This window comes from Mustela lutreola, chromosome 17 (genome assembly GCF_030435805.1).
Source record: "Mustela lutreola isolate mMusLut2 chromosome 17, mMusLut2.pri, whole genome shotgun sequence".
Taxonomy (NCBI): domain Eukaryota; kingdom Metazoa; phylum Chordata; class Mammalia; order Carnivora; family Mustelidae; genus Mustela; species Mustela lutreola.
The window spans coordinates 44,427,639-44,452,579 of record NC_081306.1 but is presented as its reverse complement, the minus strand read 5'-3'; the positions used below and the strand labels follow the sequence as shown (position 1 = coordinate 44,452,579).

Genomic DNA, 24,941 nt, shown 5'->3' with positions numbered 1-24,941 from the left:
ACCCCAGGCGCACCCGCACCCCCCGGCTCCCCGCGGCCCCGCGGGCGCGCGCGGTCCCGCCTTCCCCCGCCGCCCGGCCGGCCCCCACGCGCGGCCGCCCCGCCCCCGCCGCCCCCGCCGCCCCGGCCGCGCGGGACTACAAGTCCCGGCAGGCCCCGCGGCGGCCGCGCGTGCGCAGCGGGCCGGCGTTTGAGTGGCAAGTTGTTTGTTCCAGCGCACACCAGCTGCTCCCCGCGCCGGGCGCCGCTCCGCCCGCGCTGCCGCCCTCGCCCGCCGCCGCCCGCCGCCGCCCGCCGCCGCCCGCCGCCCCTCGCGGCTCGGCGGGCCTCCCCTTTGTCCGCCCCGGGGCCGCCCGGCGCCGAGCTCCCGGTCCTCCCCACCCCCCCCCCCCGCCCCGGGGCCGGCCGGCCGCGGCGCTCGGTGCCGGCCGGGCGCGCAGGGGGCGGGGGCCGCGGCTCGCCCCCCGCCGATGAGCCGCGGCGGAGCGCGGAGCGCGGGCGGACGATGGAACTCCACATCCTGGAGCACCGGCTGCAAGTTGCCAGCGTCGCCAAGGAGAGCATCCCGCTCTTCACCTACGGCCTCATCAAACTTGCCTTCCTGTCCTCCAAGACCAGGTGAGCGCGCGGGGACGCGGCGCCGGCCGGGCGCAGACAAAGGGGCGCACCCGGGCGGCCGCCGGGCCGCGGGCGCCAACTCCGAGCCCCGGGGAGCGCCCCCCGCCCCGCCGCCCGCCTGCCGTCCGCGAAGCCGCCGGGCCTGCCCTCGAGCGGGGTCCCCGCGCCCCGGGCCGCCCCCCACCCCGCGCGCGGCGCACCCCCGCCGCTGTCGCTCTCGCCCCCTCCCCGCCCCCATCTCGGTCCCCTCCCCGAGATCCGGAGGGCCGGGGCGGGCGGGCAGGAATGAATGAACGAACGAACGAATGAATGAAAAACAGGTGTGAGGACGCGGCGGTGGCCAGCACAAACGAACGCCCCCATCCCCCAGGGCCTCGGCTGGGCCGGCCCCCGGCGCCGGGGCCGGGGGGAGGGATTCTGCTGAGCGCGGCTACCCGGAGCCGAAGATCCTAAAATCGTTAGTGGGTGTTGATCGCTAGGTGCCCGCGAGGGTTGCGGACGGCGCGGGGAGGCCGGGGGAGGGCCCGGGAGGGGCTGCGGGAGAGGGTCGCGGCGCTGCTTTCTCCTCCAGGTCCGGGAAGGTGAGGAAGTCGGGGGGGGGGGGGGCGGGGGGGTGTTGCCGAACCGTGGAAGGGGGAGGAGCAGGCGTGTTTATGGCTCAGCCTCGAGGCTGGGCTTGGATGCTGCAGGGGGAAAATAGTTGAAGGCCTTGGGAGATTGGGGAAGCAGCAACCACCTTTAAAAAAAAAAACCAAAAAAAACCCCAAGTTGGATTTTCCTACTGCCAGGGCAGGCTCTGACTTTGCGAGCCCTCCCCACCCCCCGCCCTCGCCGGGGATGCCTGGGGTGGGGTGTGTTTTTGAAGGAGCCCAGAGGAGTGTGAGCTGCGCGCTGGCCGCTGTAACTTAAATCCCTTGTTTGTCCATCATGGCACTGTGACCCGTCAAAGGGTGAAGTTGTTGCTGGTTGGGTTTTTTCCCAGGGTGGGGGCCGAGGGGGGTTCTCCCCGGCTGCAAAGTGAATGAACATATTCCAGGTCAAGGTTAAGGTTGAAATGACTGGCCCCCTTCGGCTGCCCCCCTTGGGCTCAGAGCTCCGGGAAGCTCTGGGGATGCAGGGAAATGATCCGGTCCCAGCTTCTTCTCTGCCTGTTAAAGTTCTTGCCTGGAAATCGCACTTTGATGTGTGTGTCTGAGCGGGCAGCTCGGTCCCGCCATTGTTTGCGAGAAGGAGCGAGCCGCTGGTGGCATCTTGTTTACTTTCTTCTCCGGCTGCTCCGTGGGGTATGGAGCGTCGAAATCCTCTCCTTCCCCCTCCTTCCCCCGAGCCCTGGCTCCTTTGATTGCAAAGGTAATTATTAAACAGGTCATTTGAAAACAAAAGCCGGCAGCTCAAATTCTGAACCTTTCCTTGCCCCCTTCCCCCCGACGCCCCCCACGCCCCCCCCTCCGTTGACACCCCCTACATCCCGCCTCTACCTGCCCTCTGCCCACCACCCCCTAGCCTGTCTGGAGCTTCCAAGGTTGGAGGTAAGAGAAACCGGCCTTGTTTTTCCAACCCTTTCCTCGGCCCCAGGCAGCCCCCTGGCTGATTTGTCGCTACCATTCAAACAGGGAAGATGACTCAGACTGCGGCTGGGGCCTGGGTGCCGGGAGGAGGGGGCATCTGGGGGCTTCTGAGAAAGGCAGCAAAGAGCCACTCCCTCTGCCCCTCAACCTTTGTCTAGGGACTGGCCCTCTTCCAGCATCCACCCCAGGGCCCAGTTTAGGAGACTGACATGACAGATAGACATGGGGGGTGTCGGGGGCCGGCCGGCAGGGGGGGGCAGTGGTGAGCCCCTGCTGACCTTCCTGACCGCGGGAAACCTACCCCTCATTGAGTTCCCCTTTCTCTCTCCCCTGCTGGAGGCCACGGGTCTGTGGCCCAGGTGTCCAGTCCAAGCTCAAGATGCCTCAGAGGTCAAAGGTCACCTCCTTGTCTCCAGGGTCTGGCTCTGGAAGGCACTGAGCAGCCCACAGCTGAAGGCCTCCCCCGCACCCCGGGCCGGGCCGCTGGCCTCAGGTTGTGGCCAGCCCCGCACTTGCCTGCGTGACTGTGGCAGGGTCCCTTTCCTCAGGGCCCCCACTCTGTCCCCCTGCCATGAAGACCCCCCCTCCCCCACCCCACCGTGCGTAGCATGCGGTGCTTGTGGACGCTGGCTTTTTAGCGAGGGGTAGTCGAGTGTGGATGTACTCCTGGAGCATTTTGAACAGTCAGTCCTCCAGGGCGAACTTTTGCTCCTGTTTGGTTCCCCCACCAGTGGTGGCCCATAGCCCTGTCACTTTCCCCACCCCACCCCTGACCTAAGTTTAGCTTAGGCTAGCCCAGGGGCCAGTGCATAACACACACACACACACACCCCTCAGTGTCCCCGTGCTGCTGGGTCACACGTTTTCAGCTGCATCCTGTAGGGTCGCATCCTCGGCGTGGTGTCTGAGGCCCGGTGGAATCTCGACCGGGAATCCTCGTCAGCCACTCAAGGCAGAGACTCTGGTGAGCCACAGTTTACTTAACTTTCCCTTCACACCCCTGTGCTTTTGGACTTCTGATCTTGCCTGGAAGCAGGTCCCTTTCCCAGTCAGTTTCTCTTCACCCTTCAAGATCTACTGATATCACCCCTGAACCTTGCCGGAACCCCCTGCCCTTTGCTTCACCCCCAGCAGACTGAATCACTTTTTCCTTCTTGTGTCCATCTGGGTGGAGCCTTGGGGAAGGACGAAGCATGGGAAGGTGCTCCGTCTGTGTGAGAGTGCGGCCGAGACTGAGCCATGCTGAGATGCCCCTCAGCTGGGGTTGCAGACAGGTCTGGGGGATTGCCATTGCCTGAGGGAGCCTGGGAAGCTTCCTGGAGGCGGCGGCACTGGATTTTAGGGCTTTAAAATAGGAATTAGCTAGGTGGGAAAGGGGATCCTGCTCCTAGATCCCACACACACCGCCGCACAGCTCTGTGAAGTGGGTTTAATACCCATTTGCAAAGAAGGAGGTTGGGGCTCAAAGGTGAAATGACTTGCTCAAGGTCACACGGTGAGCGGGAGAGGCGAGGGTTTTGAATCCGCATCTTCTGGCTTCAGCTCAGAGATTTGCTATTATAGGTTCAAACGATGCCCGTATCCAACAGTCCGTCCAGCTCTTCTGTGGGCAGCACACAGTTCTAAAGGCTTCGGGACACAGACCGGAGGCTCTAGGCTTTCTGTGTCCTTTCCGTCCTGCCTCTGTGGACCTTTTCTCTCCAGGAACGCTCGGCCCATCTCACCTACCGGCTCGCCGCCCCGCTCAGATGCTCCCTCCCCAGAACCTCTCATCGCTGCTCAGCTGTCTGTCACAGCATATTGTCGGCCTCTCGTGGTCCCACCCAGGTGGGAAGCCTCCCCCCCAGGAAGCTTTCTGAGCCTTGTTTTACCCACTGCTTACGCCCATGCCCGGCCAGCCCCGGAGAGAAGCAAGCCACCCGTTGATTTCACATCTCCCACAAAGAGGCAAAGGTGCCGGGTTTGGAGAAGGAACGTGGCTTGGCTCAAGGTCACCCAGCTGGGAAGAGACAGAATTGGGATTTGCACCAGGTCCTTTCTCTGCCGCGCTCAGCACACTGCTTTGTCGGTACTTAGTAACCGCCCGTTTGATAGATGTCCGACTCGTGCGTGGAGTGACCCAGATTTCAGCCAGGGCCTCCTGTGAGCGCCCTGGGGGCTGGAAGAGGCACGGTGGGCAGCAGCGCACCTGGAGAAGCTGGGCCCGGTGCCCCTGCCCCTGCGCCAGGTTCAGCACAGCATTTGGGTATGGCTGGACCCACGGAGGCCACTTATTCTAGGCACAAAGCCGGAGGGCGAGACCGTGGGCAAACAAAATCAAGGCTGCCCACAGAACCTGTCCTCTGCCCTGGTGATAGCCTGAGGTTCTGTAACCTGGCTGAAGGCCCCCCCACAGCCCACCCCACCTCTGGCTCTCCAGCCTCACCTCTCCCTGCCCCCAGCCACACAGATTGTCTCACCTGCGTGCACACACGTGAACACACAGACACACACATATACACACACGCTATGGTGTCCGCAACCTCAGGCCTTTGTTCTGGCTGCCTGGAATGTTACCCTTTGCCCTGCTCCCTTTATCGGCCTGCTCATTCTTTTGGATTCCATTTCACCTCCTCCAGGAAGTCTTCCCTGAGTGCACAGGCTGAGCTCAGACCCTTCTCCCGCCTGATGGGCTTAATCTCAAGCAGAGGAGATGAGACCAACCCCGGGATATCAGCAGGATGCTTTGGGTTGCAAATACTTTGCTGGCTAAGTTTGATAGGTTTGTGTGATAAGAGGCTGTGAGTCAGGTGCTCTAAGTGTGGTAACCTAAAGGCTTGATGATGTCCTTAAGGACCCAGGGCTTCCTGTCTGTGTTTGGCCATCCTTGGCATGGCAGTGCGGCTCCCTCTGGAATGGCCCCGGGCCGCTGTAAGCTTTATTGTCCGATGGTCGGAAACCCAGAGTTGGGAAAGGCTCCTTGCCTTCAGAGTGTCTCAGAAACCTCTCCAGGAGCACACCCTACTCCTGCACGACGTCGTCTCATTGAGCAGAACCGGGTCACATGGACAGGCCTGCACCAATCCCTGGCTCAGGGAATGAGACCATCACAGACCAATCAGGACCCACTGCTGCAGGGGGTGAGGAGGGGGAGCTGCTGCCTGGGGGCTTGCGGGGGGGAGGAGGCCAGGGGCAGACAGAAGCTCTTGCTACTCTTGTGGGACTCAGAGTCACTCCCTGCAGCCGTCCAAGGCGAAACTGGAGCACGCTGGCCACCGACAGTGAGTGTATAGTAACAACGAGGCCAACGCCAAGCTGGAGTTGGGATGTTCCCATTTTACAGATAAGGACAGCGAGGAACTTGAGTGCCCCGGAGCACACAGAAGTGGCAGAGCTGGGATTTGAACCCAGGAATTAAGGCGGTAAGACCTGTCCTGGTGGGCCCCTGGGCAGCACAGACGGTTAAGCGTCTGCCTTCCGTTCAGGTCATGATCTCAGGGTTCTGGGAAGGAGCCCCGCATCTGCCTCCTTGCTGAGCGGGGAGCCTGCTTCCCCGTCTGCCTCTCCCTCCGCTTTTGCTCTGTCTCTTTCTTTCCCACATGAATAAAGATCATCTTAAAACAAACAAAAAACTGTCCCAGGGACCACTCAGCCAGGCCTAGGAGCCCACCAGCTTGGTTGCCCCAGGGGCCACATAGCAGAGGTATTGCTGAGAGCTCGTCCGTCACCATGAAGGGGGCGGAGCAAGGTCATTATCCCCGAGTCCGTTCAGGTTGCAGGAACCTGCAACACACTTTTTTTTTTTTCCGCCAGTAAAATGCGATTGTCTTTAAAGTCCACTCTAGAAAGAAAGTCCCTCTCATTTGGTTGGCCAAGAAAGCACCTCGGTGAGTGTGAGGACGCCCACGCCCACAGAGACCCGCACTGCCTGCCTGGTGCCTGGTCCCTGGTGCCTCGTGGCCCGCGGTCGGGCGGGCGGGCATGTTGTCGCCTGCGGGAAATCTTGCCAGCAAGCCTCGGCGAGCGCTCAAGACTTCAGACCCGTTTATGGGGGGAAAAGCTCAGAATCGCCAACAGTCCATCCAAAGTCCATCGGTTTCCTGAGTGCGCGGGGCTGAGCCCCATCCCCCACCCAGCTTGCACCTGGCTTGACCGCGGCTTAGGGAAGGACGCGGGCCAGTGGCCGCGGTGAGAGGCCCCAGCACCCGGGCCCTGGGGCAGAATCCCGGCGCTGCCCCGTGCGACCTCGGGCCAACTGCTTGATTTAGCTGGGCTGTCACTTCCTTACCTCTGAAACAGAGATAACCATCGCGCCTGCTGCCTGGCCTCTTGCGAGGACTTTGTGAGACGGACAAGCACTTCCACAGAGCCTGGTCCACTCTTAGCCCCACCCGGCGCTTGCCGAGAGCAGGGGCCCTGGTTAAGCTGGCCAAGGCCAGGGCCGAGTCGGAGAAGCCCAGGGTTAGGAGGCTTTACGGCTCCGCACCCTCATACACTGATTCTAGCAAGGGGAGGTTCTTTCACGGCCCTCCAGGAACCTACCTGGGGACACAGGTCGCTTGGGCCTCTGCAAAGCGCCTGCAAGCCCGTAAGGCTTCCCAGAGGAGGTGGCAGCGGGTGAGCCGAGTCTAGACGGAATGGAAAGACGTCAGGAGGCGGCGGTGCTGGGGATGAAGGAAGACTGGTCCGGCGGGCCGCAGGAGTGGCCACGCACAGTTGGGGCTGCGGTGGGTGCGGGTGGAGAGCCCCAGGCTGAGCCCCCGTGTGAGCCCAGCTTGGGGCGTGGCTGTCCACGCAGAAACCCTGCACAATGCACCTGCTCCAGGCCGGGCCCAGCGGGGAACACACACGGAGCCTCCATCCAGTGGGAAGGAAAGGTGTGTTCCCCACCAGAGACGGGGGGTGAAGGCCCCAAAGACCCGGAGGAAAGGGACAGCTGGGCACGGCTGCCGCTCGCCCCACTAGAGTTTGGTGCTGGGGCGAATGACACGGTTCGCTCTGCTTTGCTCAGAGCCCTTCTCTGACTGCCCCTGCTTCTCAGCAGGCGTTGTGAACATCCCGTAATCTGATTTCTTCTCTCCTCCGTGGCTCTGTCCCGTGTCCACACCGCGCATACCTGATTTTGTTAACTGTCCCCAACCCTTTGGCACCTTTCTCTCCTAGAGCTAGGGCACCCCTACCTTTAAGTGGGGTCTGGATTAGTGACTTTCCTCCAACCAGCGGAAGGTGGCAGAGGTGATGGTGTAGGCCTCTGGGCGTAAGCAGATGGCGTCTGCCTGGCCGTATCTCCCTGTCTCTGTCTCCCTGTCTCTCTCGGATCTCTGGCTCCGTGGGGGCAGCTGCCATATCGTGGGGACACAGAAGTAGCCGTGTGGAGAGGGATCGAGGCCTCCCACTGACAGCCAGCCTGTGCCCGAGTCACCTGGAAAACAGACTGCTGCCCCGGGCAAGCCTTCCAGTGACCTCAGCCTTAGCCAGCACCTTGACCATGACCTCGTAAGAGATCCTCAGCCACAAGTGCCCAGTGGAGCCGCGCCCAAATTCCTCAACCGTAGGAACCGTGAGAGAGAGAAGTTTGTTGTTCTTCTAAGCCATTGAGTTTTGGGGTGATTTGTTAGGCAATAGGTAATACAGGGACCATATAATTTATCATCCCCACGGGACACTCTTGAGAATAACAGGGAGCCCTAAAAAAAATTACCCTGGACAAGAGGGCAAACCAGAACATGTGATCAGCAGTCCGACCTGACAGCCCTCACGGGTGCTCAGATGACTCTTAGAGTTGGTTCAAGCATCACCTCCTCCAGGAAGCCCCCCTGGGCTGGGTGTGTGGTTTCCTTGGATCACTTGGGCAGCGGGGTATAGGCTAGGAGGACCGGTTCCCTCTCCTCACTCCACATGTGTGTCCAGGCCTTGGACCAAGGCACTGTGGTACTGATGTGTCTCCCGTGGGACCAGAGTAGTCATAAAGGACAGAATTGGTCTTTCCGGAGCCTGCATATGGCTAACAGGTTTTTTTCCTTATTATGACCTCTGCTACAAGGAATCAGCCCCACCGGGGCCTGGAGCAATCGGATTCTGGTTGTCCGGCAAGCAGACAGGCCCGGGGAAATGTCCAGCAGCTGACAGTACACTAATTTTGGGGGGTGTGTTTGCTGGGAGCGTGTTCAGTTAAACGTTTAAGGGGAAACTTACCTTTAGATGCCTTATGCCCCTTAAATAGACTCTCTTAGATGTGCTCCAACCTCTGAGATCTGTGCTTGAGGCCTGGGGTCTGTCTTGTCCACTCACATGTCTGCCCGTGGAATTCACAGTAGCCCGAAGGTGACACCTCTCATGTCCGTCCACGGGCCAAGTGTGGTACGTACATACAGTGCAGTATTGCTCGGTCTGCAGAAGGAAGTCGATTCTGACCCCTGCTACGGCTCAGATGAACCCTGAGGACCTTACGCTCGTGCAGGAAACCAGTCACAAAATGACAAAGACTTCACGGTTCCACTTACATGGGATACTTTGAGTAGACACGTAGAGTAGGATGCCAGGGGCCGGGGGACCCCGGGGGGACGGAGTGGGGACGTTGTTGTTTGTGGCTACTTAAGTCTGTCCTGCAGCATGGGAAGAGTCCCTGGGATCGGCTGCACAACCGTGTGTGACACACGTAGCTCTGCTGAACTCTACCCTTAGAAATGGTCAAGATGGTGGCTCCTGGGTGGCCCAGTCGGTGAAGTGTCTGCTTTCGGCTCAGGTCACGATAGCTCAGAATCCTGGGCTGGAGCTCTGGGTCGGGCTCCCTGCTCAGCAGGGAGTCTGCTTCTCCCTCTCTCTCTGCCCCCTCCCATTTGTGCTTTCATGCACTCTCTCTCTCTCTCTCTCAAACAAAAATAAAATCTTTTTTATTTTTTTTATTTTTTTTTTTTAAAGATTTTATTTATATATTTGACAGAGAGATCACAAGTAGGCAGGGAGGCAGGCAGAGAGAGAGAGAGAGAGAGAGAGAGGAGGAAGCAGGCTCCCCGCTGAGCAGAGAGCCCGACGTGGGACTCGATCCCAGGACCTTGAGATCGTGACCTGAGCCGAAGGCAGCGGCTTAACCCACTGAACCACCCAGGCGCCCCAAAATCTTTTTTATTTTTAAATGGTTAAGATGGTTTTATATTATGTATGTTTTACCAAAAAAAAAAAAAAAAAGGCCCTAGGAACTTAGCATGTGAAAACCAAAGGGCAGTGCGGCGGCCGGAGGGCAGTGAGCCGGGGGGCAGCCCACTTGGTCCTCAGTACCGTCCACGTGTGTACAGTGACCGGCCCCATGTCTCTGGGGACACTGAGGCACCACCCAGTTCACTTGCTTTCCAAGATCCCAAAAACCAGTAAGGGAAGAGTCGGGTCTTTTTCGTAACAGCTTTGTGGAGATCTGGCTTGTGGAGATAGAGTTCACGTACCGTACCGTCGGCTCGCTTCGAGGTTTCCCTTCACGTGTGTCCGGTACGTTCCCAGCGTTGTGCAGTCTCATTCCAGAACGTTCTCATCACACGCAAAAATCCATACCCACTAAGCCATCACCCCCGGCCCGTGCCGGCACCAGGCTGCCGTCTGTCTCTGCGGATTTGCCTCTTCCGGACATTTCGTTTAAATGCGGGCCGACCGTGTGGTTCTTCGTGTGACTGGCCTCTGTCACTTCCCGTCGTGTTTCCAAACTTCCTTCCAGTCGTGGCATTGGCGGGACGCCGTTCCTTTTTACGACTGAGTAATACTCCCTTTCTGGCTCTGCTACCTTTTGTTCGTTGGTCCCCAGATGGTCACTTGGATCTCGTCCACGTTTGAGCTCGCGTGACTCACGCTGCCGGGGACATTTGTGCACCAGTGTTGGTGTGGACGTGTGTGGTCGTGCCCCCTGGGTGTGCGTACGCCGAGGAGTAGTGGCCACACGGGGTCCCGGAGTGGCTCTGTGTGTAGCGTTCTGCGGAAGCCCCGGGCTGCCCTCCACCCCCGGCATTTCACATACCTGAGGTGGAGGGACTTGAACCCAGCACCGCGGACGGCGCCCCCCCAGAGTCCCACACAACCACGTTACCTTAATGTGGGGAGGAGCCCGGAGACCCTTTCTGGGCGACCCCACTCTCGGGGACCTCCTGTTGGTTTGAGGGCAAAGAGGGTTACGGGGAAGTGGTGGCCCACACAAGCACCCAGCCCAGAGCAGGCCCTTCCAGGAGCCCTCCTGGTCCCCTGGGTCCCGAGCTTATAGGGATTCGGTGTCACCGACACAGGCACACCCGTGAGTGGAGGTGAGGAAGCTCCTGTGTGGTCCTGGTGGCTCCTGGGGCCCTCGGAGGCGGCTCCCACATGCCTGCTGCTCGGCGGCAGTCTTGAGCAGCGGGTGCCCGACTGGTGGGCTCCAGGAGGCGGCCACACCCGGAGGCTCTGCTGAGGTGTCCGTAGGTGGGGGGTGGGCTCCCTCGCCGACCTGAGCTGGGGGCTGCCCGGAGACGAGCAGGGAGGGAGCCTGGGAGAGGCCGCAGACGGGTCAGCCGGCCTCTCCACGCGGGCCGGCCGTGTCTGGGGCTCCGACGCGGGGCTCATGCTCGAGGTATGGTTCATTTTCCCTCCCAGGCTGGGTCTCCCCTGACACCAGCCCGGGGCCTCCTGGACGCTGCCCTGGACTTTCCCCTCCGCCCTCTGGGCCTCTGCCTAGCTCCGCCAGGCCCGCCTTCCTCATCGCCGACTGCCGTTCTCGAGCCGGAAAGACGGGGTGGAAATTTGTTCTCAGAGTTCAGTCTTTTTTCCATCGGGGCTCAGAAGTCCCCGAGGCAGTGAGTGGTGCAGGGAGCTTCACGACAAAGCCTAACCCCAGATCTTTCTAAAGAGCCTACTGTGCGCTGCGGCTCCGTGGGAAGGAAGGGGGGCCCACCCCACTGCCCAGGACGCCGTGCCACGTGCCGGGTGACACAGCAGACACGGAGCACGGTGGGGTTCACGCCGGCTCCCCTGCTCGGGGACGTGCCTGCCACGGTCAGTCCAAGGCCACCGCTTACTTGCTGTGTGAACACCGGCAAGTTGTCAGCTACCTCACGTGGGACTCAGTGTCCCCATCTTTAAAATGGGCGGCATGGCATCAGTCACTGGGTTGCGGTGAGGACGGCGGGGAAATTTCATGCCGAGGACTCGGCGCCCAACCCGAGGCAAGCTGCTGGAACCGGTGGATGTTCATGGAGCCCCGAAGTGCCCAGGGCTGGACTGCCGGCGTCAGCAAGGGGGCAGCTGCCCAGATATCTGATCCCAAGGCCTGCCAGTGTGTCACCCACTCTGGGGCTAAGTGTGGCCCTCGGGGCCCCGACCTCTGCACTCAGCCTCCCGAAGCCTCCCCCCTACTTGTTTCTTGCTGCCCATCCCCCTGCAGTGCCCTGTTCCCCAACAGGGACAACCTCTCGTCTGCCTGCGTGCTCCCCTGCCCGAGTCCCCTGCCCCCCACCTGGCCCTGAGGCCCTCGTGTGGAAGACAGTCGTGTTCTAGGCAGCCTAAAAGGTCTGGCCCAAGTGGGGATGGGGGTGGGGGAAGTCAGGAGACTTTTTGGACTCCACCCCCCTTAGCTGCCTTAGGGGTGAGGCTGGGGCAGGTCACTCAGGGACCGGAGATGCCCACCTCCGCCCCCCAACCCCCGCCCTCCGAACCAGGAGCTGGGACCCGGCTCTGATTCTTGTCTCCCCTTCCCACCGCTTGGTCCCAGGCAGGTGCAGCCCTGGGGCGGGAGAAGGCCTCCCTGGTGCCCCTGGCGCCCCCCAGACAGGACCCCCCCAGAGCTGAGTGATCCTTTAGGGACGGTTTGCCCATGCAGAGTGTCGCCGTTGGGAGCAAGGGGGCCAGAGCGCTTACAGGGTCACCTGTAAATGACCGGGTGTCACATCAGCGCCGAGAGCCCCCGCCGGGTGGCCCAGAAGTCGGGAGTACCCCGCGCTGGAAGGCAGCGAGACCACGGTCTTTTTTTATCTGCTTTTTTCCAAATTCTCTCCAGAGGAGAGCCCTTCACAGTGACCCCCTCAGCTTCCCTCTGGCCGCTTCTTTCCCCAGCTCTTCAGTCCAAATCAGCCTGGTTTAACCGTCTGTAGCCGTTTCTGCCGAACAACAGAGAAGGCGCCGGCACCCGCGTCCTGGGGCCACACGTGGTCCCAGTCTGGGGCAGCCGTGGTTGTAGGGCCCAGGAATGAGGCCCCTCTCGGCTCCCACGGCATCCACCCCTGCTGCGGGCCTGCTTCGCACCCCAGTCGCGTCACTAGAATGTCCCAGAAAAGTCAAGTCACTGGAAAAATGCCCTGTGTTAAGGCCCCAAGGACTGCTTGTCCCCGAAAGCCAGGACCCCTGCCTCCTCCTGTAGAAGGAAGTTCTCTCGTGTCACCCGTGGTTCTTGCTGTGTGTCCCAAGAGGGCGGGTCTCCTCCACAGTCTCGTCCCTTGTCCCTCGAAGGGCAAGGAGAGGGAGGCCCCGTGGGAGAAGTCTGGGTGAGCGTGTAGTAAGAAAGTGCTGTTTTCCAGCCCCCCAAGGGCTCATCTGTCACCCCAAGGGGGCATCAGGCCCTTTGGACGGTGGCTGGGGAGGGGAGAGGCTGCCCCGTGGAGAAGGTTCGTTCTTCCTGTCTGTGATTTCCTTACACCTGGCGTGGGCCCTTGGCCCTGAGGCTTCCGAGGCCCCTTCCTCCTCCCCCAGTTCACAAGTGAGTCTTGATGCCAAGCCCGTGGTGAGTGCTGGTGCCACGGGGACTCGGACCCCATCCCTGGACGGGTGGACAAGCCAGGTGGGGGAAACAGCTCTGCAACCCCTGATCACCCGTCGTCTGGAAAGCGGGAAGTCCCCAAGGCACAGGGTAGGAGGAGGTGCTGAGGCTGGGGGGGCCGGGGAGGGCTTCAGGAGAGTTGGCCCTGAGCCAGACTGGAAGCATTAAGTGGGGAAGGGACTTCCAAGAAGGTGGAACAGCATGTGCGGACAGCGCGGTGGCCTGGGCCGTGTGGGACAGCCTGGGGGCTGGACAGCCTGGGGGCTGGAGAGAGTGGCCCCGCGTGAGGGTATGAGGGAGGGGCTGAAGGGCTGTGTCCAGGCTCCTTGGTTGGGATCCAGTCATTGGCCTAATGCCAGGGCCGGAGAAGGCTCCCGGGGAGGGCGGGGGGAGGTCAGACCAGGAGGAGGGCAGCTCGGGGAAGGGTCTGGTGGAAAAGGAAATGAGGAAGAGTCCGGTGCGGAAAGTGTAGGCCAGCCAGCCCCACTTCTGGCTCTGCGCAGAAGAACAGAGAGCACGAACCTTGAGGAGCTGTGGGCACACGCGCGCTCTCGGCAGTGCAGTTCACGGTCGCTGGAACGTGAGCACGCCGCACGGGCCGCGGCTCCACGAACGGGTAAGCAAACTGGTCTGTGCCTGCAGTAGAATGCTGTACGGCCTCCAAAGGGAAGGGCACTCTGCCACCTGCTGCAGCCCGTGAGCCTGGACGTGGCGCCCAGGGGAACCCGTCAGCCAGAGGAGGGCGGGCACCGTGTGGTCCCCCCACACGAGGGGCCCGGCAGCCGTCAGATTCGTGGAGACAGAAAGCCACGGGGTGGGTGCCAGGGGCTGGGGCGGGGGGCAGGGAGTTCCTGTTTAAAGGGTACAGAGTCTGAGTTTCACAAAACGGAAAGTGTCATGGGGGTGGACCGCGGTGTCGGCCACGTAGTAATGCGAGTGTGTTTATTCCCGTACGGCACATTTTGTGGTGTGTGCCTTTTAACACAGTAACACGTACGAAACGTTAATACAGAAATGCAGACGGAATAACGGGAGCAACCCGTCTGGCCTAGGGAGAAAGAGAAGGTTGGGGGGTGGGGTGTGGCTAGGTGGGGACAGGCCTGTCCTGGGGTGTGGACGGATGTGAGTTTGAATCCCTGCTGAATCAGCTGTATCTGTCTCCCGGGCAGCAGTAACAAAGAGCCCCAGGCCGGGCGGCCCACGGAAGAGACCGGTCTCGCAGGCGGAGCTGGGGTCTGGAAGTCCAAGGTCAAGGCGCCCACCGATGCAGGGCCGTAATCCTCGGGTGCCCCCCGGAAGGCCTGGGGCTCTGGGAGCTGCTCTTTCCCCCCCGACGGGCTGTGTTTGGGGATTCTCTTGCTGGGCCTGGGGCTCTGGTCTCCACGTAGGGGGCTGAGCGACCGCTGGGCCCCAGGAAGGCTTATGTGGGCGTCTGTCTTCCCGTGAAGCCTGCGGGTCTCCGATTTACGGTTTCCTCCACCCCTGTCGGGCCCAGGCTTCCCAGGGAGTGACCCGGCAGCTTCTCCTGGGACCCCTGAAGCGGGAGAAAGCAAAAAGCACCAGGGGCGGTCACCTGTCCTGTTGGATGGGTCAGAGTCCCCTGATCGGGGGGTGGCGGACGGCAGAGAAGTGCCGCACCCCAGCCTGGGGGGGGGAGCCCCTCTATGCTCCTGACGTCACTCGTGGCCAGGATGGCCCTGGACCCCGGGCAGGGAGTGACTGTCAGCGTCGCCGTGCGGGTGGACGGCTGGCTCCTGACGCCGTGCCTCGGGCCCCACTCCCTCCTTCCTGCACCTTCTCAGCACACCCCTCTTGCTCCCTGCCTTTGCAGTTCACCCTGGTCCCACCTCCTCCTCCTCCAGGAAGGCCTCCTGACTTCACTGTTTTGTTATCTTTTCTCGCTGTCAATTTTGGGGTGGATAATAAATTCACAGTTTATTAGGAGTCAAAGATACACCAAGGTGCCCGGCGAAAGCTCTCTTCCAGCCCTGTTCCTGCCCCCACAGACGGCGAGGTTTGCGGAAATGGGATTCTGGGGGAGACAGGTGTATATAAACTTGCATATCTGTTCTTTCCTCTGTGTTTTGTTTTGTTTTAAGCATAAATTGGTATTAAACCACGCTCCCTGCTGCCCGTCCCACTCTGGCTTTTTCAGCCGACATCCGTCTTCGCAGAGACGCCTGTTCCTCATTTGAACTGTTGCGCCATGAGCCACGGAACAGGTGACGCGCGTATCCCTGACTTGTCACGCGCCGCGGACATTTGTTCCCGGTCCTCTTTTGTTGTTGTTGTTGTTGTTGACGACCGTTAATGCTGTAACATACCACTCGGGGCGAGACCTCCCTCTGCATGCTTGGGGCTGTGTGTGCCTGCAGAGGTCCGGACACCAAATCCCCAGCCCGAGGCTCTGTGTCGGTGAGGTCCTCACGCAGTCCCTGCGGAGACGGGTTCTGAGTCTACACTGCCGGCCGGTATTCCGGGCCTGCTTCTCGTAGTCTGACCACCCACCTTGTCACCCCACGGCCCGGGAGTGGAAGGCCCCCCCGATGCCACCTTCTGTCCTGGGGGCGCCTGGGTGTGTGTGCTCATGCGTGTGGGTCCCGAGGTGCCTGACCGCCCTCTTGTCTGGTTCTTCGTCACTGTCCATCTTCCTCTCCGGCTGGCTCACAGGACCCCAGTGGGAGTTCTGTAGGCGTGCTTCGACTGGTGCCTGAACGTTCCAGAAAGTTCAGGGATCTGGGCCCACGTGGCCGGGGCCGCCGGAGAGATCAGCCCAGCAGGCTGTGTGCAGCGGAGCAAGGAGGGGCAGGCTGCGGTCTGGGGACAGAGCGGTCATGTCCACTGCTCCCCTGTCCCCTCCCGGAGACCCCCCCCATCGGGGGATGGGTAGCGCAGAGACTCCCTCATTCTTGGACCACCCTCGGTTCACATTTCATTTCATGGATTTGGGACGGAATCCTAGAAAGACAGGACTGACTGGCCGTGGTGCACGGTGGCCCCTCCAGTCCCCCCGGGGAGCGTCCCACACCATTTTTCAGAGTCTTTTCTACATTTCAGCTCTTTACTCTTCTTTGTGGGGCTTCTGTCTGCTTCCTTCACCAATGTGTCTTCTCAGTGGCCTTCGTGGATGCCGTGGGCCGAAGGGTTATGTCCACCCAAAACTCATAGGCTGAAGCCCTCACCCCAGATGGGGACTGTATTTGGAGGGAATTTCGGTCAAATGAGGTCAGGAGCGGGGGACCCGACCCCATAGGATGAGCGTCCCGGTGAGAAGTGACACCGGGGAGCTCGCTCACAGCGGGAAGGTGGCCACAGCGAACCAGGAAAGCATTCTGTCCAGAAACCCCACCAGCACCTCCGTCTGCCTCCAGCCTCCGGAACTGGGAGCGAGGCCTCTCTGTTTCAAACCACCCGGTGGCGGGTGCTTTATTCGGGAGCTCTGTGTCCCCTGTGTCCCCCATACAGCCTCCCGACTTCCCGGGCCCACGCAGGGAGGACTAGTGGAAGGAGCCCAGACTCGGGGTTTGTTCAGACCTTCCTCCACCGCTGACGGGACTGGGTCCTGGCCTCAGTGCCCAACCTTGGTAACGGGAGGGCGAAGAGAGAGGAGGAGCCCAGGGCTCAGGCACAGTGAACGGTGTTCCTGCCCTTTCTTCCCGGCTTAAGGCTGAGCTCCTTAAAAAGCGCTCAGTGCAGTGCTGTCCCCGAGGACTGTCCTGGGAAACATCGTGGTGCCGGTGGCGTGGGGGTTGACCACAGCACGGCAGTCAGCGGCCCTGGGGAAGCACGTGGGTCCGGCTCCAGGTGGAAGCCTTTGAGCAAGTGACGGACCGCAGAGTTCCGGAGCCCGCAGGCACACGTGGCTGTCCAAATTCAGATGAATTAACATCAGATCGAACCAAAACTTCTTCGCCGCACTAGTCGCATTCCCAAAGGGCTCTGTAGCCACGTGTGGCCAGTGGCTGTCGAGCCGGACGGTACAGGCGCAGGACATTTGCACGATCCCGGAAGCGCTCCCGGACAGCCCTGGCTTAGGGTTTAGAAGATTGGTTTGGGCAGCAAGAGAGAATGCCGGGTCCGTCGTGGCAGCGGCTGGCCTGGTTCAGGCATGGTCTCAGCGGGTCAGACCTGGTCGTGTTCGCCATCCCTGAGGGCAGGTCTGCACCGTGGGCCTCTCGACAGAGCAGTTGTGCGTGGTGGTGTCCATTGCTGTGGTTGGGCCTTGCCTGGCCGGGCTGGCAGGAGTCGGTTCCATTGGGAAACCATCAGCCACACACGGACTTAGCTTTTCAGCTTTGCGCCCAACACCACCTCCAGGAAGCCTTCCCTGAGCCCCAGAACCCTCCCTCCCAGTATCCACCACTGGTTCATTCCTGCTTCCTCCCTGCGTCATGCGCCCCCTCATATAAATACATCATCCCCTCTTCCTCCCCCGCAGACAGCCCTGGGCTGTGGAACCGTGGTGGACAGGCCACATGTTCTGACTCAGGGAGCCACAGGATACCAGACCAAAGCACAAGGGGGCACAGGACAAGCCCAGGGCGACCCAGCTTGCAGGGAGGGAGTAGCGCTAGGGAATCAGAGCTCACACTCCTTCCTGACTGCCAACCACAGGCCCTCCCAGGACGGTGACAGGCGCCCTGAGGTGTGACTGCCCGGACTCAGGGCTTGGGCACTATTGAGCTCCAGAGGGAGGCAGGCCCGCTAAAAGTCCCACTCAGGGTCCAGAGCTGGCTGGTTGGCACAGGGCATTCTGTTTTCTCTGGTTTACATTTTGCATAGCCGACTCCCGGCCCCTCCTCAGAGGCAGCCCCGGGGAGCTCTGAGGACCCCCCCATCAGAGCTCCAGGTGCAGGCCTGCGGCAGCCACTCCCACAGGCACCCACTGCCATCCGGGAAATGGACTCCCCCCAAACCCTAACCCCCAGACACTGGAGAACGGTTTGGGGTTTGGGAAGGGAAAACAAGGTATTTGGAGGCCAGACGTTTTTTTGGCCCACCCAGTGTGTTTTTAAAAAAGTTATACCAGCGATGGATGTTTAAACACTGAGAGAGCTCACGAAACTCTGGATTTCCATCTTCGCTGGAAACACTGGGAGGATCTTGTGACCCAGGGCCCATGGGGTAACAGTTTCCCCAGCAGGAAGGGCCCCCCTCACCCCAAGGCAGCCTCCCCCGTGGCCCCTTCACACGAGACCAGGTGCTGGGCCCATCTGTCATTGGGTCATGCCCAGCGAGTTCCGTGGGTACAGAAAAATTGTGTCTGTTCTTCTCGCCCAAAAGCAGAGTGAGAAGCCCCCTGTGTCTTGGTGCAGGTGAGAACCGTCCCTGGGTGTCCCCGGCAAAGCGTGGCTCACCCAGCCCCGGTTCTCCTCACCTGAGGAGCTCAGCTGCCTGCCCAGCCGGCCTCCGAGTGTAACCTCCGTTCTAGGCCTTTCCAAGCTCTTCCTTGATCGAGGGCCTCCTCCCCACCCTGTTTGGTTTCCTGTCCCTGGCAGCCCTGCAGGTGCACCTGTGTCCAGCTCCCGACCTTGGGGGGCTCAGGCAAAAACCGCGGACTCTGTCCAGGCAGTGGGGACTGGCGCTCCTGACCGTCCTTCGGGGCTCCCAGCTGGAGGGGCACGGGAGCTGGGGTCTGCCTCGGTGCCTGTCCAACGTGGCCAAACTCACAGGTTTCCGTGTCCAGCACCCGCATCCCAGAATCCCCCAGGGTCCCCGCTTTGGACTGTGGCGGATGGAGCCTGAGCTGCTCCCCCGCCCCGAGGGAAGACGGGACCCAAGCAGGAGCAGAGACGGGTGTGCAGAGATTGAACGGGGAGATTGCTGGGGAGATGCAGGAAAAAAATCTCAAAAAAAAAAAAAAAAAAACAAGCAAACCGGATCGGCTGCCACCCCCGCCCCTTCAACCCTGCCTTGTACATTTCAAAGCTTTTTTTTTTTTTTAATGGACTTGGGTGCACAGAATTCGATGACTCATCATCCTCGGTCCGTGACAGCCCTAGTGGTCCTGCTTTTACTTTACCTTTGTTTGTTTGAAGAACGGCACCCCCCACGGCGACCAGGACACGGATGGCGGCTGCCGCCTACCCACGCTTATCTTTCCCTTGACTTCTGCAAACAGCGCGCTCCCCGGCATCTATCTGAAAAAGCCATTCTGGCCGCGCCTCGCCTCCTGGGGCGTTCTCGTCCCCACCCAGCGTCGCGCTCCAAAGCGTAGACCGGCGTAGATGGTTCAGCCACACCACCGCATAAACATACATATCTTGGCAGCAGAAAGAGCCACCGGCTGCATAAAGCGAAACGGATTGGTCTCAAAATACGTTGGACCAAAGGAGCCAGACCCAGAACGGTCCCCACAGCACGAGGTCACGGCGACGGGGCTCACGAAGCAGTCCGACCCGTGCGGGTGGGAGCCGGGCCTTCCTCTCATGGGCCGGAGGGGTTGACGGGAGGGACAAGCGACCCTACAGTGACGGGAACGTTCGTATGTCGACCCAGCCGGTGTGCACGTGGGGGTGTCCGCTTGTCACAGCTCATCCGACACCACCCCTGAAATCCGTACGTTTCGTTACAGTAAATTGTGCCACAGTTTTGGAAGAGTTTGGAGTAAGGAAAAAAAAAAAGGTGTTGGAAATGATGATCCAAGCCCTGCTTTGATCTCGTGAAAAGCGTGTCTCGCCCAAAACGATGAGGGCCATTTGGGAGCTGCTGCTTGGCTCGGGCTCCGTGACAGGGACGTCACCAGGGGGCTTTGTAGAATGTTTCCTTCTCGTCAGCGCATCACCTCCTCACTGCCTCTCTGCCTTCCCTCAAACCTGCATCCGGGGGGACCCTGAAGGCCCACCCAGGGGCATGAGCCACATGGCCCGGCCGCTCAGTCGTGGCATGAAGGAGACCCAACGGGGACCCAAGCAAGAAAGGCAGCTTGTGCCTTTGGCCTCCACCCAGCACGGCCCCCCCAGACTGCTCCTCTTTGGTGGGTACGTGGCAGCCGCGTGGGGCATCACGGGTCAGACATCCATGGCTCTGTGCATTCCTGTAGCTCAGCCGCCCCTGGGAAAGCCAACACCCACGAAAGACCCGGTGCTCCCAAAGTGCCCCCACTTCACCCCTTGCAAAGTGTCCCCACTCGCGCACGACCCTCTCTTGCCCACTCCCTGTCTCGACCTCGCTTGCCTCTGTGATTCTGCCTACTCTGAGTGCCCGGGCTGGGACGGTCCCAGGCCAACCAAGACGGCTGGTTTCCGTAGTCACCTCCCTGTTGGTGACACGGTCCACAGGCACTGCGCGTGCCCAGCACAAACGCGCAGCCCTGCGAGGGGAGAGCAGAGCCTTCTTAGGCGGACAGTGCCCTGCAGGCAGGCTCTCGCCCAGCCTGGGCCAGCAGCATGTGGCAGTGGGTTCGCTCTGTCGAAGCCCCTGGCTGGGCAGCTGACCGGGGGCCCTTCCTGACCAGGAGAGCCTAAGCATCCAGCAAGGGAGGCTGGTACCACCACCCCCAGACTCTCTGGTTTCCTTCAACTTCGGTTGTACCTTCTAGAGCCTTACAGCTGAGTTCCGGTGCCTTCAGCAGTGAAGAGCTTTGCCCAGAAACCCTGTTCCCACTATGGGAAGAGATGGCGGTCCTACTGGACCCCTTCCCTGCCATTTTTACAGCCGGAGCAAATGCCTGTGGGTCCCTGAAGGACAGAATCAAGGCTAGCTGGGTATCAGTTAAGTGGAGACCACATTGATAGAACCTTCCAGAAATAAGCTACCCCAGGATGAAAGGAATTGCCTCAAAAAGGAGTGAGCGTCCCCTGCCTCGGGGTATGCAAATGGGAGCGGGGTCTCCATCTCTCCAGAGTCCATCACAGCAAGAGGTGACGTACGGTCGCTCCCCCCACCCCCGCCCCGGCTTGATTTTGTGCCCCCACTGTGTTCCCCTCCCTGTCTGGGGATTTCAGGGGCGTCCGTGTTCTGTGGCTTCAGGGGGGAACCTGTCGTAAACTGTCCCACAAATTAAACCCTCCAGCTCCCTCCCTCTGCTCACGGACCTGACCTCACAGATCGGAGCTCTCAGAGCAGGTCTGCTAGACAAGTTTGCCTGCAAATCTGGAAATGGCCCTTCCCGGGGGCAACACCCCCCCCCCGCCCCCGCCCCCGCCCTGCCCCTTGCCTCCTGCTTGAGGTCCGTCGCCGCCACGGGGCTCCCACTGGCCGGGGCTTGCCAGGATGGCCAAGGGGAGGCCGGTGTGAGGGCCCCGCTCTGCTGGGTTAGGAATCCGAGAGTAAACAGATCGAGTTTCCAGTGTCAGCTGGGCTTTTCCATAACAGGCGCCACAGCCGTGGAAAATGAGAATGTTCTCTGAGATGACTCAGCCGGCCGGCCCCCAGGTAGGGCAGCCCCTGGCCTCAGCTCGGCCCTGGTGACCAGCTGTCGGCCGAGCCCCAGGGGGTGGCTGCGGGTTTCCAGGCTCGAGGACGGTGGTGCACTTCACGGGGCTCTCTGTCAGGATGAGGGCACGTGCAGCCGCCTTGGCCGCCTGGCGGGTCCTCAGTTTCCCCATCTTCAAAATGGGATCAGCAGTTCCTCTCCCAGGGTGTGGGGGGAGGGGGTGTGACAGGAGACCAAGGCAGTGCGGGCGGAGAGGTGCACGTCGGAAGCTTGGGAAGAGAGCTTGGACCACAGCAGCGGGAACCCTGGGAGGGACAGAATTGCGCCCCCGCCGCCCCAGAGCCACCTTCATCGGGGAGGGGAAGAGAAGAATTACAGAAGAACCACAGAAAACGAAAGAGGGGCATCACCGTCAGGAGTTGGAGGCCGTGGGGTAGATTCCACGTCCAGGGGAAGGCCTTGGCCACCCGGGTGGGGTCTAGCCCATCAAAGACAAGGACAGGACAGGACGGCCGCAGAGAAGGGGGAGGGGTCGTTGCTGTACTGAACCGGATCCTTCCTCAGGCAGAGGCTGGCCAGTGACAATAGCCGGAGGGCTGGGGTGACCCGCTGGGGGAGGGGAAGGAGGAAGGTGGTGCCCTGGGGAGGCGGTGGGGAGGAGGGAGACTTTTTTTTAGGATGTTGGAAACTGAAGCCTGTTTGTAGTTAAGACCAGGCAGCCAAGAAGGAGCTGGAGTCCCGAGGGGGAGGGAGGCGCTTGTGGGAACGGCGAGAGACGCTCGCTGGGAGCTGGTTTTCCCTTTTCCCAGGCCAGAGACGAGAGATAAGATGGGTGAGAAAACAGATGTTTTGAGAGGGGCTCCTCCCCAGCTGGCCGAAATCATAGGACGCCTGGGGTGTGGGGTCAGGGTGCAGAGCTGGGGGTGGGGGCTGAGCCGATCCTACAGACGGGGCGGGAGCCGGGCCCTGGGGGGATTTCTGGCTGGAGGTCATGGCTGAGAACGTTGTTGCTGGACAGAGGTCATCTGAGGATGGGGTCGGCCAAGGGGGCCGCCCAGGACATCCTGCCCCTGGACAAGCAGCAGATGGCACAGAATCCAAGTGGCTGCTGGAGAGGAGAGGCACTCGAGTGACCAGGGAGCCCGGGGCCCTCAGAGTTGCCAGGTAACAGGGCAACCCCCCCAGCTTGGTTCTGCAGCCTGTAACAGCCAAACCCTCGAGGGGCTGTGATTTCCAGTTAAGAGTGTCCTGGACTTGGCGCGGGGGTTGGGGGGGGCGGCGCAGAAGACCACTACAGATGGCTTTGGGGTCCAGTATGTTGATGATGGTGTCCGGCATCCCGACCATAGGCCGGAAGGGTGGGTAGGAGGTTGTGTGTCTCTGTGTGTCCTCAGTGGCCATGTTGAGGACCAGGGAGCCTCAAATAAGCTTCTGGCTGTGTCAGGAGGAAACCAGGAGAACATCAGCCCAGAGCCCAGACGCAGAGGGAGGGAGAAAAACTGGGGTGTTGTAGACCTGGGGCTTCTACCCCAAGGGGGTGCTGACCTCTCACCCTGGCCCCCGCGATCGGGGGGGTTTGCCCCTCTCGATGAGTGGAAAGACAGGCTCAGGGGTCACATAAATATCTTTAGGCCACAGGGCTGTCACCATAACGGGGACTCACACCCAGGCCTCTGTCCCCGCAGAGCAGTGTTCTTTGGGGAACACAAGCATGTGGAAGCCCCTGCACCGTCAAAGGGTCAGATTGCGACTGAACTGTCGGGACCATGTCGGGATCAATCCATGGAGCTGAAGGGAACCCCCAGATCACTGACCAGCCAGGGCCGCCTGGAATGACCTGGCTCGGGGGAGGTCGCAGCCCTAGGACGGGTCCTGTCCACTCGTCCTGCCGCCCCTGCCTGATTCTGTCCCCCTCCAGTGTCTCCTTGCCGCGGCGGTGGTTCTGTGGCTGGGGCCGGACGGTCCCCTGGGTTTGACCAAGGGTCGCACCCGTCCCGTACTAACCCCCACCCCGGGTAACTCTGTTCTTCATTCCCTTGCTTCCTTTTTTTTTTTTTTTAAGATTTTATTTTATTTATTTGACAGGTTTATTGATTTGTTGGACACAGCGAGAGAAGGAACACAAGCAGGGGGAGTGGGAGAGAAGGAAGCAGGCTTCCCGCTGAGCAGGGAGCCCGATGAAGGCTCCATCCTGGGACCCCGGGATCGTGACCTGAGACAAAGACTGATGCTTAGAGACTGAGCCACGCAGGCACCCCCTCTGCTTCTTTTGTGTGTGTCTTGAGACTTCATGTGGTCTGAAAGGTTTATTTTATCATTTTTAAGAGCGGTTCCTTCTCTCTCTGCCGGAACAGATGCCGCCGTCCGTGCTGTCTGCGGACTGACTTTACCGTCTACCGGATTGTGGGCACTCACTCGTATTTTTGCAAGTCACACTAGACCGTTCATCCCGACGGCTCGTCCGCCTGCTTGCCCGGCGAGGGCCGTCTGGGTTCACAGCCGGCTTTCTGTCCCCGAGAACAAGTGGTTATCAATTCTCGTGTCCGCGGCTCCCGTGACACCTGTGGGAGAGGGCGGATGCCTCCCAGGGCACGTGTGGGGGCCACACCGGCCTCCCCGCTGTAGACATGGCCCAGCCTACTGGGCCCAAGGCTGTAACTTCCTACCCTAACTGAGCCTCGGGCTTCCTGCCCGCGAAGTGGGAATAATTAATTAGTTGGGCTACACGTCTGTTTGGTTAGTGCCGATGACGCACAGACCGCATCACCTCCTGTCCCAGCCATGCGGGGGCGGGGGGCGGCTGCGGGGAAGTCTCGGCCCATCTCCCAGGAGCAGGTGTGTCACTGAGCACAGTCAGATCTGGAAGTGAATAATCTTTCATGGTATAGTCACCGGGGAGGATGGGCCAGGGCTTGGACCTGCCTGGAGGTGCTGGGGTGGGGGCCGCGGGAATGGGTAGATCCGGAGTCAGACAAGCGTCATTTTACACCAGAGAAGCCAAGAACCTTCCCCTGCCTGCGAGGCCTGAGCACCGCCTGGACAGGAATGTTGCTGGGAGGTCCGGTTCCGCACGGTTCTGCAGGCCAGCTCCTGGACTCGCCACTTTGCATGACCACACGAGCCCAGGCAAGATCTGAGCACTGCCCTGAGTGTTCAGTTCCTCCTTCAGTCCCACAGTACCCTGCCAAACCTCTTTCAGAGATAAGAGAGCTGTTCCGGTCTTGTCTGGGGCAGGTGGTAAAGCCAAGATCCACACAGGGGCCCTTTCCGACTCCGACGCCCCCAGGGAAGAAAGAGAACCAACTACCAGTCAGCTCAGAGCTTGCCCTTGGCTCTGGGTTTGTGAAGCAAGAGGCTGAACTTCCCCAGACAGTGGCCCTATCCTGGCAGGGCCCTTCCTCCTCACCGCACCCACCCGGCTGCCCCAGGCCATTGGGACGTGCATAAGGAGACCTGTGGCTTTGGCCCTCAGTGCAGGACTAGGCCAGCCTGTTGCCTCACGTTCCCCAGGTCTCCATGGAGGAAAGACTGGAGGTGTCAAGGGAGATCAGGTTCAGAGGTGACAACAACCTGCCCGCTGACCTCATCTTCCCGAGGTGCTGAGTCTTGCTTCCTGGCCACCCACGGAGCCACGCCCA

The 24,941-nt window shown here is 60.8% G+C and overlaps 1 protein-coding gene and 1 long non-coding RNA gene across 2 annotated transcripts in view; both read left to right on the top strand.

Moving 5' to 3' along the window:
• The first annotated feature begins 256 nt into the window (after positions 1–256).
• CASTOR2 (cytosolic arginine sensor for mTORC1 subunit 2) overlaps positions 257–24,941 on the top strand; it is a 48,543-nt gene continuing 23,858 nt past the window's right edge. The window contains exon 1 of the mRNA XM_059154406.1: positions 257–617. Within this exon, the coding sequence (XP_059010389.1) occupies positions 505–617 (113 nt within the window). The 5' untranslated portion in view covers positions 257–504. The remainder of the gene's footprint in view (positions 618–24,941) is intronic.
• On the top strand, positions 19,246–24,759 carry LOC131819379 (uncharacterized). The gene is made up of 3 exons (XR_009349173.1): positions 19,246–21,302; positions 22,322–22,467; positions 23,389–24,759. It is a non-coding gene; the product is annotated as an uncharacterized LOC131819379 (long non-coding RNA).